The following is a 17,153-nucleotide window of genomic DNA, read 5'->3' as shown; positions in this document are numbered from 1 at the left end:
TTAGGTTTTTTATTGGGGGCGTGTTACCGATGGTTTTACCTACGGATAATTAAATATTAATATTTTTTAATTATTTCATTGGTAATTTCATCTGTAATATTTAATTTAAATTTTTAATTTCATAAAAAGTTTTCAAAAATTGCCAACAATCACCGATAATTTTTCAATCCGTCGGTGATTTCATTTTAATATTTAAATGAAAATTTTAAATTAATTGATTTTTTTCAGAAAACCACCAATAACATTGATAACTTTTCAATCCGTCAATGATTTTGTCTGTAAAAAAACAAGAATTAATAATATAATTGAAAAGTAAACAGTTATGAAGCTCTTTGAAAAATACCAGCATAAAATTTTATCAGTGATTCTATTTGTAATTGACATGATGAACAATGTTCACATTTTATCAACAATTTTATCAATGAAATTTATTTCATTGGTGATTCTGTTGGTAAAAATAACACATCATTATTTTTTTTTTGCATTGTTTGAATTTTTTCTCCACTATAATTCCTTGGATATTTTCGTTTGTATTTATCAATTTTCTGGTAGTGTAATGATTGTTATATTTATACAATATTTTAATATCCGGTGATGTAAAGTCATGTGTATTTAAGTTTTTTTATTTGTATGTTTTAATATATTATATTAAAAGTAGAAGATTTCATTCTTTATATATATATATTTTATTTTTATTTTTTTAATATAGAGTTTTATTATCATTCTTTTCTCAAAATTATAACTAACTGGAATAAAATTATACAATAATAAATATTTAATTTAAAAATCTAAAACAAATTACAAAAAATATCAAGAAAGTAAACTAAATAGCTTTAGGATTTTGAATTTCCCCTTCTTTTTAAGTCATTCCCCTCAATAGTTTTTTGAATCTTTTACTTTATAACATACCTAGCAATTTATTTAGAATGATTATAATGAAATTACAATTTAATTGTATTATTATTTATTACATAATAAAGTAATATTGTTTTGTATAATTACATTCATGAAAATATTTTTTTTTCTGACTATGAATCTTAGCTCCACACCTTTAATATTCACTCTTTGACAATTCATGACATCTTTATTCTTTTTTTGGTTATAAAATGTGGCCCTAGGTCCAAATCACAAAATGATATACAAGATTTTATAGTTTTACTAACAGACAAATTTTATTAGTATGTGATTCAGAGTTCGTTAGTAATTTTTTTACAGACTAAATCACCGATGGAAAACATCTATCGGCTTATCATTTGTTGTTAAACTGAGTTTCATCGTTAAGTCTATCAGTAAAAAAATATTATCGATGCTTTTATAAACAAACATTGTGTGCCAAAAAAAATTCCCGCTTGAAATATACTGACGAATTATTTCTATTAGTGACAATGGCATATCTAGTAAATATTTTTTAGCTTCCAGTTAAATGCCGATGAAAGGTATCCCTTTGTAAATTTATCGGTGAGTGTGGCATTTCCACCACTCTATGAAATGCTGACAGAATTTTCTCATCTGTAAATTTATTAGTGATTGTGGTATTTGCACCCAACTATTGTAAAATGTTGATAAACACATGATGTTGGCATTTCCCACTCTCTATCAAATGCCAACAGATGCATTTCATCTGTAAATCCCTTGGTGGTTATTTTTAAAAATTAAAACAATTATTTAGAATAAATAATATAAAATTATATAAATTAATAGTAAAAGATTAATTATGCAAATAAAATTTTATTAAACATAAAAAAAAGAAAGTTAAATAATATTTATTACAAATTGAATGTGTTTAAAAAAAATATATTAAATTAGCATAATAACAGAGGTAGAGGAGAAAGAGGCTGGTTGTTATACAGTAAAAAAGAAGGCGCACATGTATCACTACTCTGTGATGTCATGTTCAAATCATTTAGCGAAGTTGTTCATAATTCACTAAGAGTTGCTCATATTTCTCAGTGAGATGAGTCATAGGAGCCATGTTTTGTTCATAACACGCTGATAGTTGGTCGTATTTCTCGGTGACATGAGTCATATGTTACTATAAGGCCACAAACTCCTTAGATTGGGTGCTCGATATTGATTGGAGCTCCCAATGGTTGAGACACTACAAGTCACCCGTAAGTTCTCAACCGTAGTGTTGGAGAGCCCGTATACCTGATTTTTATTAGATCTACTAAACAATCCTATCTTCATCCACAAATCCGGATCGAAATCAGGATGGGTCGAAGGATCATTCCTATATCTCTCCCTCAATTAGCTATTATAGGTCTCCTGAAAATAAAAAAAGAAATCATCATATTCAATGCAATAAATATAATAACTTATAAAATAAAATGGTTGAACAAACTTACCACAAAGCGTTAAACGCGATTGTTAACGAACTATTGCACCCCTTTTTGTTAGTCTTAACTCTGCACATGTGTTTCAACAAATAGCTCTATTGGACTCGCCTCACATCCAAAAGACGTAGCCTGTAAGGAAAAAAATTAATTAAAAACAAATTATTTAATGATATATTTCATTTAAATTAATCTTACCATCCATTTTACATATACAGCAAACGAAACGGAGCTGCCGGTATGTGACACAACCAAAAGATTGATGTCTTCTTCCAAGTGTAGAAGTTTCAAAGTGATAAATAACCCAGCAAGATCGGGATCGAACCATAAGGAGGTTAACAACAACAACAACAACAATACTAAGTTAAAGAGGACTTTGAGATATAAGATTAATGTGAAGATTAAACAATAAAAACAAATATCAAGGTTAAAGGACCTATTAATGGTATTTCAAATAAGTATAGTATAAACTTTTTTCATTACTCAACTGGAAACCACACACAAAAGAGGTTCCATTGGATTTTAAATGGTTAACATGATTACATTAGTTATCTTATTTGAATAATGCTAATACTTGTAAATGTTGTCAGGCATTCATGATTATAACTTATGTTAACAACAAATCAAGTTCTTTTCATAGCATAGGTGTTAATTATACCATACGGTTGGACTATGAAGATGCCAAATATTTGTTGTACAAAATAAATCTAGATTAACCATTTGACAAGTAAAGTATTAAGAGCGAACAAGATAACAAATACAAAACATGTTAGCATCAAACATTAAAGTACATGTTGAGTTTACACTATATTTATTTTTACACCATTAGTGTAATCATTTCACATTGATATAATAAACTTAACTAAACATAATGAAAGAAGAGAAATATGAATAAACAAGATAAGAACATAAAAAAGATATAAGTTAACTAAGTAAAGGAAAGGAAATAAAAAACATAAATAAAAGATTAATGAAAACAAAACTTAAATGTTACAAAAATATAAAGAAAGAGAGCAAGAACATGATCTTGATCTGAAAACCAAGATACCTAAATGCATGACAAATGCCTCTTTTTATAGGCCAAAATTGATAGCAATTGATTTGATGACTAATTATTGAGTGGGTAGCCAACTCTTGACATAGTGAAAATTCTTATTTTCTTATCTGAACAAAACATCATTGTTAATGTCAGAATTCAAACAGACTTGAATCATGAAAGTTCTAGGAAATTTTCTCATCTTTCTAATAAAAAAAAAAAGGACATGTGGACTTTTAGTACTCAAGATATAGGTTGAACACTAAATAGTATTTGGGTTGTAAGACAGATTTAGACTTCTCTGTTGTTGCTACAATTTGAACTTGAAAATGACCTTTTTAAATCTTAGACTTCCATGAAAGTTTTAGACCTATGTCTTAGCTTTTCATCTATATAGAGTAGATCTAAAGTTTTATAGCTTTAGTTATGATCCAATGACCGGACAGTGTTCCAATTTGGATTAAACGAGCATCTTTTTTCTATGCTTGGCCTCTCCTTGTCTTCTAAATTTTACAAGTTAAACTTATCAATCAATCCTTTCATTTATGTGATAGGCCTATATTTAAGATGAAAATTTACCATAAATTAAAGGTATCTTATATATTAGACTTGTTATTATAAAACATGATTTAATTAATGAGTTATTAATACTTCAAGTGCAAAATGCTAATATAAAATCTTGATAAAAATGCACTTTTAAATACAATAATCCATCCTTCACAATCCTTGGAGTGAATCTCGTTACATCCATAAATGATCATCCATGACTTCTATCATAGCCGGACATCATGGCGACCAATTAAAAATATATCTCTTGATTAGAAAAAAAAAAAAACAGATATCTGACATCTTATTCTTTTAGGGAAAAAGGTCTTGTTTATGGAGTCGTCACTTAGTATTATGATCACTAGAAACCCTAATTGGTCAACAGAGATTCTATGGTACGAGACTAGTTATGTAAAAGGAAAGATGTTATCACCCTTTAAGTGTCCCACCTAAGGTAGGTTGCATTGCTGGTTTTGTTTTAAAATTACTAAGAATTTGTTCTTTTTTTTTTCTTTTTTATTCTTCCTTTCATGTTCCTGACTCTAGCATCAGTGAACAATTTCTATGAATATTTCCAACTCTGGTGTTGGTAAATATCGTACAAATCCTAAAATATGATACTCCTGACTCTGACATTAATAAATATTTTTGCAAAAAAATAAATTTAAAGAATAAATTTTCTATGTTATTTTTTTATCCTTTATTATTATTTGCTCTTTTTAGATGAAAATAAAAAAATATTGCATGACAGATTTGCATTTAATAGTAGTAAACCTCAGATTGAGTACATAAGTAAAAAAAATACAAACACAAAGAAAAAAAATAAAGTTAAGTGTAAGGGGTCCACAAATAAATCAACAAATATTTTTGAAATTTTCTAATATAAAAAAAAAGACTCGTTTGGACAAATATTAAACTGGAATAAACATAAAAATTATAGCCAAGACATAAGGGTGTGTGCCAAACACACCCTTAGTAAACATGCTTGGGGGGACATGTACTGGGCTGGACCCAGGACTTCAGGCCCTATTATTGGCTCAAGCCCATAACAGGGCCAAACAGCAATTCACGCGTGCCCTTGCACAGTGCAAAGGTAATTAATTTACATTTGCACTATTTTGAAAAGCACTTGAAGAAGGAATCAAATTTGCAGAGCTTGAGGAGAAAAATGCTTACCTGGGTGAAGACGGTGATGGGGAAGCAGACGGGGTGATGGTTTTAGCTCCGGCCGAATAACATCCTTCTCCTTTTATTTTCAAATCCACTCCCCTCTGTTTTCTTATTCTTTTTTGTTTGCCTATTCTACTTGAATTCGAAGACAAAGACAAAGCTGAGTTTTGCTTTATTTTATGGCTTCCACTCTTTTACTCCTCTTTTTCTTTGCCAACTGCTGGATATTTATAGCGGTCAGTCCTCCTCTCCCTCAGCCTAACATCTCTCCTCCTGATAAGCATGACCGAGGGAGACAGATCCTGCTAGGACTTGGACGCGAAGCCTAATCCTTATCTCGGCGGGTTGTGATTATCATAAAGATAAAAATTGCTTTTTTGTGTTTTGATAGGACTAGGATGCTGGCGCTTCACACTTTCATTTCCTTTTTTGCAGGCAAGCATTCGGTGCTTTGAAGATGAAGATAACGAATAGCACCTAATTGAAATGGCGCTGTTTTGGGGGTAGGAATGGTTATTCAATCTGATCGTTAAAGTTTCCGAATCCTTGCATTCAAAACCTCCATCTTTTAATTTTCAAGATTTACCCTCTTTAAAAGTAAGTGGGCTAAAAGTGGGTTAGAAGTTATTATGATGACAACATGTATTAATTAACTATGTTAGGTAAGTAAATGTGTAAAAATATTGGTTTACTTCAAGATTATCCAACAAACTAATTATAACTTCTCATAAATATTAAATATTCATTATCAATTATCAATGTTCATATAAATTTATTTAATAATCTATTAATTTTACAACTCCACAACATATATAATTCAGTAATTCAATAAAGTTTCAACAATTTACAAATAAATAAAATTTAAATTTTTTTAAAAGAAACCATAACAAGTACAAAATTATACACCTATATACTACAAATTTGTTTGAGAAATAATAATAAAACATGTACATATACTAAAATAACAATAAAATTCACATTTAAATGTTAAAATTAAAAATGATAGAATTACTTCCAAAAAATAATAAAATCCATCGGTATATCAAAACACGGATACTGTGACTACAAAATGTAAAGAAATATGACTTATGCTGAGAAAAGAAAGATTTTTTTATAAGGGTGATTGTTTGCAGTTTGAGAGGGGAGAGTTGGGATAAGGAAGAAGAAGGAGAAATAAGAGAGGAGAGGGTCGACAGAGTGGTCATATATTAACTTTTACCAATGTAATCACCAAAGGACAACTTTTGTCGCTGATTCTGTTGGCAATTTCATCGGTGAATCGATCATGTCTGTTATTATTAGGGTTAGAAAATAACAATAAAAAATAGTAAAAAACTATTATTAGGGTTTGAAAATAACAATAAAAAATAGTAAAAAACTTTGTAAGAGATTCATTGAGAAAAGAATTAAAGAAAGAAAAATGAAAGAGAATTCACTTGAATGATAACTTCCTTGAGTATATAAGTAGAATAAAATAGGAAATCCAAAGAAATATACGAAGTTTTTTTTCCAGAAAATTGGAAAGGGAACTCATTGGTCTTTCAAGGATATGATAAAACTTGCTTTTGCTTGAAACCCATTTTCAGCTGCGGTAGGTTATTGCTGCACAATGAGGCCTGTGTTGAGAACGTATCGAAAAAACTTGGCAAACTACATGTTTAAAGTGATCCAGCCCACACGATCAATTAATGACAACAAATAGATTTAGGAGTGTTTAAAAATATAATAATGATTATTTTTTAAAATATTTTTTTATTTAAAATAATAAATTTAAAAAAATTAATAATTTTAACATCACTATATCAAAACAGTATAAAAAATTAAAAATATTAATTTAAAATAAAAAATTAATTTTTTTAAATACTTTTAAAACATAAAAATTAACATACTCTTAGCCACTTTAACTCACGTCACAAAATAACCAGGCTCCATAAATTACTTAAATCCTATACAAAAGAAAAGAACATGGTGACAATTGCAAAGCTCCTTGGCAGGTCTGAATCAACAAAAGTTGACTCATAGGTTCATTCAAATCTCTTGGGTTTGGCTGGATAAACCTACCGATACCAGTGGTTCAAACACTCTTTGGAATTCAGAAAATATGTGAGGATGGGTAGAAGGAAATGAGAGAAAAATCAATAGAGGGAAAGAAAATGGATGTGGGAGTGTAATTGCCTGTGTTCATATTCAATTGGAAATGAGGAAAATGAGCAATCCTTTTCACACTGCTTAGAAATGAAAGGAAAGGAAAATATTTTTAAGAGAATCACTCTGTTGCTCTTTAAGATTTTTAAATATAGAATTAAGACTAAGAATTTAATTATTTAAATTAAACTCTGTGTGCAGTGTTTCATAAAATTATATAGAAATTGGCTTTCACAGATTAAAAGAGAAAGCTTGGCCTCATTTGCATTCTATTCCTTCTTTACACCCCCCAAAAAATAAAAACATCTAATTGAATTCATCCCACTTTCTTTCTTCTAAATTTTTTTATCAAACATATTGAAGGAGGAATAAATATGAGTTAGTTTTTGCTATTTATGGAATTGTCAATTTTGTTTTACCTTTTATTAAAAAACAATAACTTAGGTTTCTCGGTGCAATCAAGAACTGACTAGTTTCTTTTTGCTAAAATTGATGTTTTCTTAATTATATTTTCGGATAACTCTTACTTCTTAGTTTTATAAGTTTTTTATGCTTTTATGCGTGTAAACCTAAAAGCATAAACAAAAAAAACCTAATCCGATACTCTAGCAACCTATCCAGAATATTTAGGCAGCTAGCCCAACCTAATGCGAAGTCTTTAATTGAATCCGAACCGTGTTGTATTTTATTTTATAATAATCGATTATTTTATTCTTTCAAATAAGATGATGAAGCATATAGCCCTTATGAGAGTGGCTTGCCGAAGGAGCAAGGCAAGGCAATTATGTAGAAAAGAAATGGTAAGGTATGGGATGAAACCCAGAAGCAAACCACAGCGAATCGTGCTGTGCTATTATTATCATGTCAACACCGAAACATCAACAAGCACATTATTGGTCAATGATTGATGGTCAGATGCTTAATGAGAAATGATATGGACAACCCTGCAACTTGCCAATGATGGAATTCCATTTTGATGGGAGCTTAAAAAACTCAAGTTGATGACGGTATACAGAAGCCAACACGCTTACAAATTCACGTTCGTATGCACATTCAAAAGATGGTGAATATTGGCATGGTGAAACTCCTTCAGACTAATGCAACCCATGACCTGAAGATTAGTGTATTTGAAAGGGCAAAAAAAAGTGCATCTCTCTGCTTGAAATGACAAAAACAATCAATGTTTTTCGTTTGTCATTAAATGTTGGATGTTCTTGGGAGATGTGCTCCTCGCAAAAAGAATTTATTTATAATTAGATTTTAAATAGGTCATTTTCTCCCAAAAAGTAGATCCACCAAAAAAAGATTATCATGAAGAATTCATTTGAATTCAAACCATTCATTTATGATTCATGGCCATTACTCAATATTAGGTGGTATCAATCAATACTGGGTGGTATCAATGTAAACGTCAGACTTCTGAAGCATTTGAGAAAGTGGGTTCACTATCTACGGGGCTCAAACCTATGGAGTGCATGTTCGTCAACTCCCATTTCCAGCTTTATGATATTGACTTCCTGCTCAAAGTCTTCCCCTATTCCCCTGCAGAGCATCTACAGCACACAATACGGCGAGTCCACACCTCTAGTCATCCGTTAACAAACAAACCAACTGCCTAACTTCATCGATCCTGCAACGTTTGAAGGATTCTCGATCATGCATATTGACTTGCTGTTCAAAGTCTGGCCATTACCAGATGCATTTATCAATTATCTGGGATCGATTCTTTACGCGGACTCGATATTTTGTTTTTATATTTTTCATTGTTTTGTTATGTATGTTTTTTATTATAATATCTACATACAATTGGAATTGGTAGTTGAATTTTTTTTTTTTTTGGGTTTTGATCTGGAAAATATTCTTTTTATATAAAAGAGAAATTTGAATTAAAAACATTTCAGGATAGAAAAGATACTAATATCAATTAAACGTAACTCTATTAGCTAAATAAATTTACTTATAAGGGAACGGATAAAAAAAAGCTGAGATGTTTAGTTTTCATACAATAAGGTATAATATTAAAGATTACAAGAGACCTATTGTTCATTTATTTTCAATGATTTTAAAATAGACCGTATTTAAAATAATAATTATTAAGTGATGTGCTCATAAAATATAAATTATTTAACTTATTTTTTTAAGTGGAAACTCTTTGAATTTAAAACTTGCATAATCTCATATTAGTTTATATTTAATATCTATCAAATAAATAAAAATAATAAAATTTAAATTTACGACTGCTTAATAATCAATGCTCTGATATTATATTAAAAATTTCAGTTAAACTAAAAAACTTAAACTGTTAAATGAGATTTTAAGATATTTAATAATCAATGTTCTAATATTATATTAAAAATTCAGTTAAACTAAAAAACGAGATTTTAAGATATAATTTATATTATTTTTTAATAATTTTAAATAACAACTTAATCCACATGCATACAAGCTTATAGTTGATTTATAGGTGAGACAATGAATAATGAGCCTTTAACCACAACCTTTTTAATCTACCTTGAAACCCTCTTGCAAGCCTACCAACCAAGGGGGAGCTAACTTGAATTGATATAGTTTATTTACTGAGAAAGAGATATCTTGTCTTGTGCAGCAATGTAAATTGGAAAGAGCCAACCATGTGATTGTAAGGTTATCGATTCTTTATAAGTTCACCTTTATGAAGACTGAGTCTTGTATTGGATGCCATAGGGGTTTTGACTGGTTTTGTCTCTTGGAAGAGAGTGTTCTGGCTATTAAAGAAGAACACATTACCTTGTTTAGTCACTTCGATGGTGAAAGTAATGAACCTATCTCTAATCATGTAGTTTAGACTAACTCTACTGATAATCTCTTCACAATTGAATCAAGTAAAGAAGAACTAGAACCCGTCAAAAACTGTTATCTGCATAAACAAGTAGGTAGATAGCATCATCTCCAAGATGAGCCATTATATGACTATTTGAAGCCAATATTTGTTAGTAAAGAAATAAACCTTTGAGGCCATACTTTCTTTTTTTTGTTGTACCAGATTAATTTTTTTTCTAAGTCTGTTCATTTTTTTTTAATCTTATCCCTATATTTTACTTTAGTTATTGGTTTAATAACCTTTTCAATGTATTATTGATGGTTATCCAAAAAATAAAAAACCTTTGAGGCCATGCTTTCAATTCTTGCTTCAAGTCATACAAAACTTTTAAACTTTCCACACACAATCAGGACATCTCTAATTCACGAACCTTGTGGTTATAGCAAGTTATCATCCTTTAGATACTGAGAAAGGCATTCAAAATGTCCTAGTACTTTCATGTTTCGTTCTTCGCAAATAGGCAAATAAAGAATAGTTAGAATGGTAATTGTATTCATAATTGGATTGAATGTGGTTGAATAATCAATGCCTTCCTAATGTGCGTAGTCTCCGGTTACTAACCTCGTTTGGCATCTATTTACAGTTCCATCTAAATCTTGGTTGACTTTAAACAACAAATTGTTGTTGTCTACTGCATTAGGTAGGCTGGGTATTAGAGTCGTACCATGAATAATCAACTCAAAAATTCCAATCCCTAGCTATGGTCTTTTATTAATATTTATACTTATTAATATAAATTATATTTTAAAATTTTATTTAATAATTTAAGTTATTGGATTGAAATGGTTCTTTAACATAACATCAAGCTTTAATAACCAAGTGGTCACAAGTTCAAATCTAATTATCTCTAAGATAATGTAAGTTTATACAAGTTTTAAGATTAAAAGGTTTTTAGTGAGAGAATGTGTTAGAGATAAATATAAATTATATACTAATTACCTAATAATTTAAGTTATTAAATTGAATTGGTTATTTGAAAACACCTTGTTGCTTTTGTGTTAAAGAATACAGCTAAATTACACACACCCTATGTCATTTGAAATTTTTTCTAGCTTCGTAGTAGTAATTCTCTTCTTCACTATGAATGAACTTAATTCCATTAAATGCTGATTGGACAAGACATTAGTGCTGGCCCTTCAGAACACAAGTGTGACTTGTAGAAGGAATAGATAGTTGTGCATGGAGATGAACATCTTCAGGATCATAATGGTATTTTGTTCATGCTAATAGATCAGATTTAGTTGATCCATTGCTTATAAGAGAGGTAGTAGATGCATCAGGTATTTGATAGTTGCTTCTTGAGGATGTATTGATAGAGCTAGGATTGGATTGCTTATAGCTAACCAAGGTCCTGTGAGAGTCTGCTTTCGCCAAGTGCCAACTATAGACTCTGATCCTTCTTCTAATAAAGAAGAGAGTGCTCATCATACCTGATATGCCATCACAACTATATTCAGCTGGAGTAGGATCAAAGTAGTAATAACGTTGATGCTCTCCAGAAAAAAACTAGAAAAACATAAGGTACACTTCTAAAATAAAATCTATGGATATTGTAAGGTTTAAGTAATGGACAATCTTCGGATCCAAACACCTCGACAAAGGAAGTTTACAATACACACATGCAAAGGCAATCCAACGGGCAACGTCCACAATGTGCCTAGGCTTCCTATATGCCAATGTATATGCAATACTAAATTGTTTCAAGCAAGAATTAACTGTAAGATATCCACCCCTCCTCCCCATAGCTTTTGAAGTCTTGCCAAATTGCCTTATTGCAAGTTTATGATACCGAGAATAGATTCCGACCACCTTACTTTTCTGGTTTTTTGGCATATAACAAACTGTATTTACTGCAACCATCTACGAAGACAACCAAAAATCCTCAGTTTAGAAATGTAATTAACCAGGATACCATCATTCGAAACTTTCCATATTTCTACTGCTTGACATGACGACATGAGCACTTCTTTTGTCGAAATTGAGAATTAATCTAACTTATTTTGGAAAGTTTCCATGATTCCAGTCCCGAAATATCTGTTTTTAATGAGCTTCACTTCGATCTTTCAGGAGCTGCACTAGGTTTTATCTTCTTTGCATAAATATTTGATAATTACACTTAACGATTTGAAAATGATTAATACTCTTTGACAAACATGGAGAAATAAGATTCTTTAATTAATGAATGGACCCATATATTATAACATGTTCCTCCATTGATTGATAATGACTTAATGTTTTTTCTGTATGTGGGAGACGCAGAAATCTCCTAAAAATGATAGATAAGAAAGTTTAATTAGACATCCAAAAAAACTAATAATAACTTGAAAGATCATATTTCACTATTTTTTTTGTTTAATAAGTTTTTTAATTAAATTATAATTTTCATAGATAATGAGTTTTAGAAAATAACAAAGTACTTTTATTTATATTTGATTCAATGAAATTGAAATATTTTGAGATATGAAAATTGAAAAAAGAAGAAGAAGAAGCAATTTTTATATAAAATAAACTTGAATTCTAGTATTCAAAAGAAATCTTCAAGTATTCAGAGCCAAAATGAATTTAATCAAACTTTTGAGGTGTCATACTCCTATAGCCATGTTTGGATCCACCCCGAAGTACAAGGTTTTTTTTTTTTTCGTTCAACTAAAAAAAAAAGCAATTATTTTTAAACTCTAAGAAAGTAATTTTATGATGTTAATTAGTGATATTCTATTAATTAAAGAGAATATTTAAATAAAAATATTTTTATTATTTTTTTATTGATCATTAATTTGATTTTATGTCTATTTCAAACGTTTATCTCTTTTATAAAAAAATTAAATATCCATAAAATAACTAATAAGATTTTAATTGTTATTCTTTCAGTTACATAAAATATTTCACTTATATCTCAAAACTCCAACAAAACATCAAGGGGCTCTAAATAAAAAACTACTTAAAGTTCTATATGAAAACCAAACTAGCTAATCTATCAACATGGCTATTTGCTTTTCAATGTGTATGGAGAATTCCAATCCTGATCCAATCCCTTGTTCTGTGTCTCTTATATAGCTCCCCATCATCAATTCATTAAATTTGTAAAAGATGAACAAATTTGGAATGGCCCAACTGATAAATATATCTTCTCCTTGAGGAATATCAGGTGTAATATCTCATATAACGCAACAGGGTCCATAAAAGTAAATTTAGCGAAGTACGGGGATTAACTATTTCTTTTAATTTGGTCACCGAGTACTAGGATTAATTAACTTCACGGTCACAAAGCGTTGTTCGCTTCAGGCAGACAGAGTCTTTTTTATTACGTTTTTTCCCCCCTTTCTGATGAGGTTACAGAAAAAAAAATAGAACTTTTATGGCTGAGCTATCCCTGAAAAAATAAATTTCTCATGAAACGAGAGATAAGCTGAAGTAACTAAGAGAAAATTATAAACAAATAAAAGATGAAAAATAGGGCAGAATATGTTTATGGTTGTATGTGGATGTTTTTGATATGTTGTTCCTACTGAAGATAAGCTGAAATAATATTAAATGTAGGTAAACTAAGTATGAAGATATAAGAGAGAATGAGAGGGAAGAGAGGGCAGCTTTCATTTTTCCCGTGTGCCTCATCCCATGAAATCTCTTGTGAACAATTGCTCCTATTCCAGTTAAAGAATTCCGTCCCTTCCTCCCCCCAAAAGAAGCCTCTTATTTCCCTGCACACAGCCTTTTATCGGCTGTGTGAGGGGTCTTGTATAACCGTATGAGTGGAGCACTTCCACAATATTGCTCGCACTTCCGTCCACGAAGTGGGGCACTAAAATTGGGCACTAAGAATATTAGTGTTTTTTAGATGAATCATCACTTTTCTATATTAAATAACTTATGGAAATCAGTCCTGGTGTAAAGTGAGTGGAATGATAATTTTATCCAGAATCATTCTTTGAAAATGTAAAAAGATGAGGAACAATTGCATTCCAGTACAGACACACATTAGGGCACCAAATACACACATTAGGACAACTAAAAAAGAAATGAGATACGATGTTCAATAGTGATTGAACTAGGAGTCCCAAATAGGGCCGAAGGCTGCAATCCCTGCTGCTTTGCAAGAATTAACGACATCTCTGCTTCCTTCTGGATTGCTAGTAACAATGACTACTTCTGCTCTCCAATTTTTAGCTGCATCAACACTCATTTGGGACACATTGGGCCTACCGAGCACAGCTGTATCATGCACAATCACTTTGTCTTTAGGATGTCCGCTCATCATCTCTTGAATTTCCTTGCCAAAGTTTTGTACAATCCCTTTGGCCACCCAAAGTACACATACGCTGGCTCGACATGGCTGCAAAAGGAATGACAAGAAAACACAGATGCCAGAACCTGTCGCCACTAAAAGAACCCTGTCATACAAATTCACCAGGTAAGGCAAACCAGCAAAGTGCACTTGCCTAACCCATAAATGGCTCGGTGGGTTTGAGACCAAGGACTTGGTGAAGTCACCAACAGCACCAGCAAGCATCATATGCTCAGTTTTCCCATCAGAAATGATACCGAAAGCATGCCATTCGGATAATGGTGATGGGCTAATCCTTCCCAATATACCGGCTTTTACACCTCCCTCAAATTTTATGATTGAGGCATGACCAGAAGCAGCAGATACTTTGACTGGAACTCGTCTCACTGTTATCCATGGGATGATAATTAGAACTGTAATTGCTACTGTGAACCAAAACTCTTGTTGTTTGATCATCCCGGAGCCCAGTTCATTACTATAGGACTTGGTTTTGGAGTCATACGAGATAGTGAGAATGATGAAGACCCAGAGGAGAGCTAGAGCTGTCCATCCAGCAAACCTGTGAAACCTTTCAAAGACATTATGATGAAGATGGCGGACGAGAGGGAATGCAGCCAAACAAGAGAGACAGAGGAGAGAAAGGATAATAGAGGCCACTCCTACAATCTCTGGCGAAGTGTTTTCTCTGTTCTTAAGAGTAAGGACTAAGGCATATATGAGCCAGGCAACTGAAGAAATTCCACAACTGCTGTGTATGCCACCAAGACTTTGAAGTAGAGATGTGGTGGTGGTTTTTATTAGAAGAGGGATCCAAGACCTTCCAAAGACCTCGACTGCGAGCCAGAAAACAACTCGCAAAAAGGCCTCACTCCTGCAGAGTGTCAATGCAAGAATGTTGGCTATGGAGAAAAGGGTAGCTCTATTTCTTGCATATGGGAATTTCCCAGTTCCTGCAAGTACCAAACCAGTGATGTTCAGGGTCAAGCAAACGATAAAGAGTCGCTTGTATACAGTGAACAAGTCTTGGTCCAGCAATATCACCGACAGTCTTGATTCTTGCTTTCGAGCAGGTTTTGATGGCTGCTCTAGCTTAGTTCCGGATGGAAACGTAGCTATTTTCTGCTTATTTTCCTCCACTTTACCTTCTTCTAATACTGCCAAAGAAATGTCATCTTGATCATCCTCACCATCAAGATCAAGATCACAGAAATGGCTACTGGGTCTACTTGAAGACCTGGAGATAGAAGGAAACACCTTTGAGGAGCTTCCTAGAGTCCAAGGAAGCGAAATTCGTGTGCTCCCTCCCGCCTTCTCATTGGATGGTGCAGAAATGGCAAATAGATTTTCATGAGGTTTGATTTCGAAGGATACTCCTCGGCAGCTTGAAAACCTCACAGGAGATTGCATGTTTCTTTATCTCTCCTGACAAGAAAAGCAAAAAAAAAAAACCGTGTTCTTTTTGGTCACAACAAAGAAGAGCTTCGTAAGTACAGAGAAATCTGGAGATATTTATGAGAAGCTAGGGTAGTTGTGGTCTTAAATGGCAAGGCAAAACTGGCTATTTATAGTGTTTAGAGAGAAGATAAGTGGGGCTAGATTCCAGGAGATTATTAAATTATTACAGATAATTCCTTACATAGAAGTCAACTGGAATTCGACCAACAGCCCAACATGCCAGTTATATCAAGTAAACTATTGTACATGGGGCTTCAACTCCTTAAGGTAAAGCTTGTAATCTAGTCTATCAAGTAAATTTCTGTGAAATGAAGCTATTTATTTGTCTAAAAAGAAAGGAAAACGAGGAGGAGTAGAAGCTTCCCAATTAAAACAGACTTGGGGTTCGTCAAATGGAACATTTTGCTTGTGCATGGACCTCTTTTTTGCCCGTAATCATGGAAATGAGTTTTCAATAAAGTATCGTTATTGTATTTATATGGAAGTGAGCGGGCGGTCAGCTTATGTAACCCCTAAGGATTCCGTGTGCAGAAACTAAATGGAACATGCAAGAAAAGCTGAAGGCAAATATACTGTTAGCCAGATCAATGGAGTTTTCATGTAATTTTGATTAGCCTGAATGGGTCAGTTGACGACGTATATTTATCTTACCTCTTAAATTTTATAGTCACTGCAAGGATATATGGACATGAGTGGTTTATAATAGTAATAGCCAGCTCATGGTAAGAATAAAATGAAGTCGGCTTACATACAGGACACCGCCTGCGTTGCAAATGGCTATTGCTACCATATAATTTCAAGTAATCGTGTTTTTTAAACCCTAAAAGTAATTGTATCTTTATGAACATTTATACTTTAAAAATGGTTAAATCTTCAACTTAATAAATAACCAATAGTCACCCATTCTTTTATGACATGAATAGTGTCATTTTATCAATCGAAAATGACTTCATAGGTTTGGTTTAACGTCCCAAAGGAAGGCTCAATTGTTAGTACTCTTCACCTTATCATTGAGTTGAGATAATTTAATTAGTTCAAAAAAACAAGTTTTCAATTCAAATCTGACCATCTTTCATGACGTGAGCTTGGTCATGGAAGGCCATTCTCATTTTATTATAAACACCAGCTTACTTCATTGCGAGAGAGACTAATTTTATAAATCATTTGCGTAATTTTAAATTATAATTGTTTACTAGATAAAACCGTATCTCAAAACTCTCCATCTTTCCGGAGAAAAGAAAATATAAATTATATTTTATAACTTATTTATAATTTAAATTATAAAATAAAATCTGAAAAAAAATATCTTAACAAAAAATCTAATTT

At 31.7% G+C, this 17,153-nt stretch overlaps 1 protein-coding gene and 1 long non-coding RNA gene across 2 annotated transcripts; both read right to left on the bottom strand.

The window, feature by feature from the left end:
• Nucleotides 1-1,821: 1,821 nt before the first annotated feature.
• On the bottom strand, nucleotides 1,822-5,543 carry LOC105127930 (uncharacterized). The gene is made up of 4 exons (XR_842720.1): nucleotides 5,092-5,543; nucleotides 2,532-2,599; nucleotides 2,346-2,465; nucleotides 1,822-2,265 (listed from the first exon to the last, which is right to left on the bottom strand). It is a non-coding gene; the product is annotated as an uncharacterized LOC105127930 (long non-coding RNA).
• Nucleotides 5,544-13,985: 8,442 nt separating this feature from the next.
• LOC105127929 (uncharacterized) lies at nucleotides 13,986-15,894 on the bottom strand. The gene has a single exon (XM_011029407.1). It carries the CDS (start codon nucleotides 15,777-15,779, stop codon nucleotides 14,136-14,138), a length of 1,644 nt encoding a protein of 547 aa, XP_011027709.1. The 5' UTR covers nucleotides 15,780-15,894; the 3' UTR covers nucleotides 13,986-14,135.
• Between the last annotated feature and the right edge of the window lie 1,259 nt (nucleotides 15,895-17,153).

The sequence above is a fragment of the Populus euphratica genome, unplaced genomic scaffold, assembly GCF_000495115.2.
Source record: "Populus euphratica unplaced genomic scaffold, PopEup_1.0 scaffold15.1, whole genome shotgun sequence".
NCBI lineage: Eukaryota > Viridiplantae > Streptophyta > Magnoliopsida > Malpighiales > Salicaceae > Populus > Populus euphratica.
Note: the sequence above shows the minus strand (reverse complement) of the source record. Positions and strands in the feature narration are given on the sequence as shown.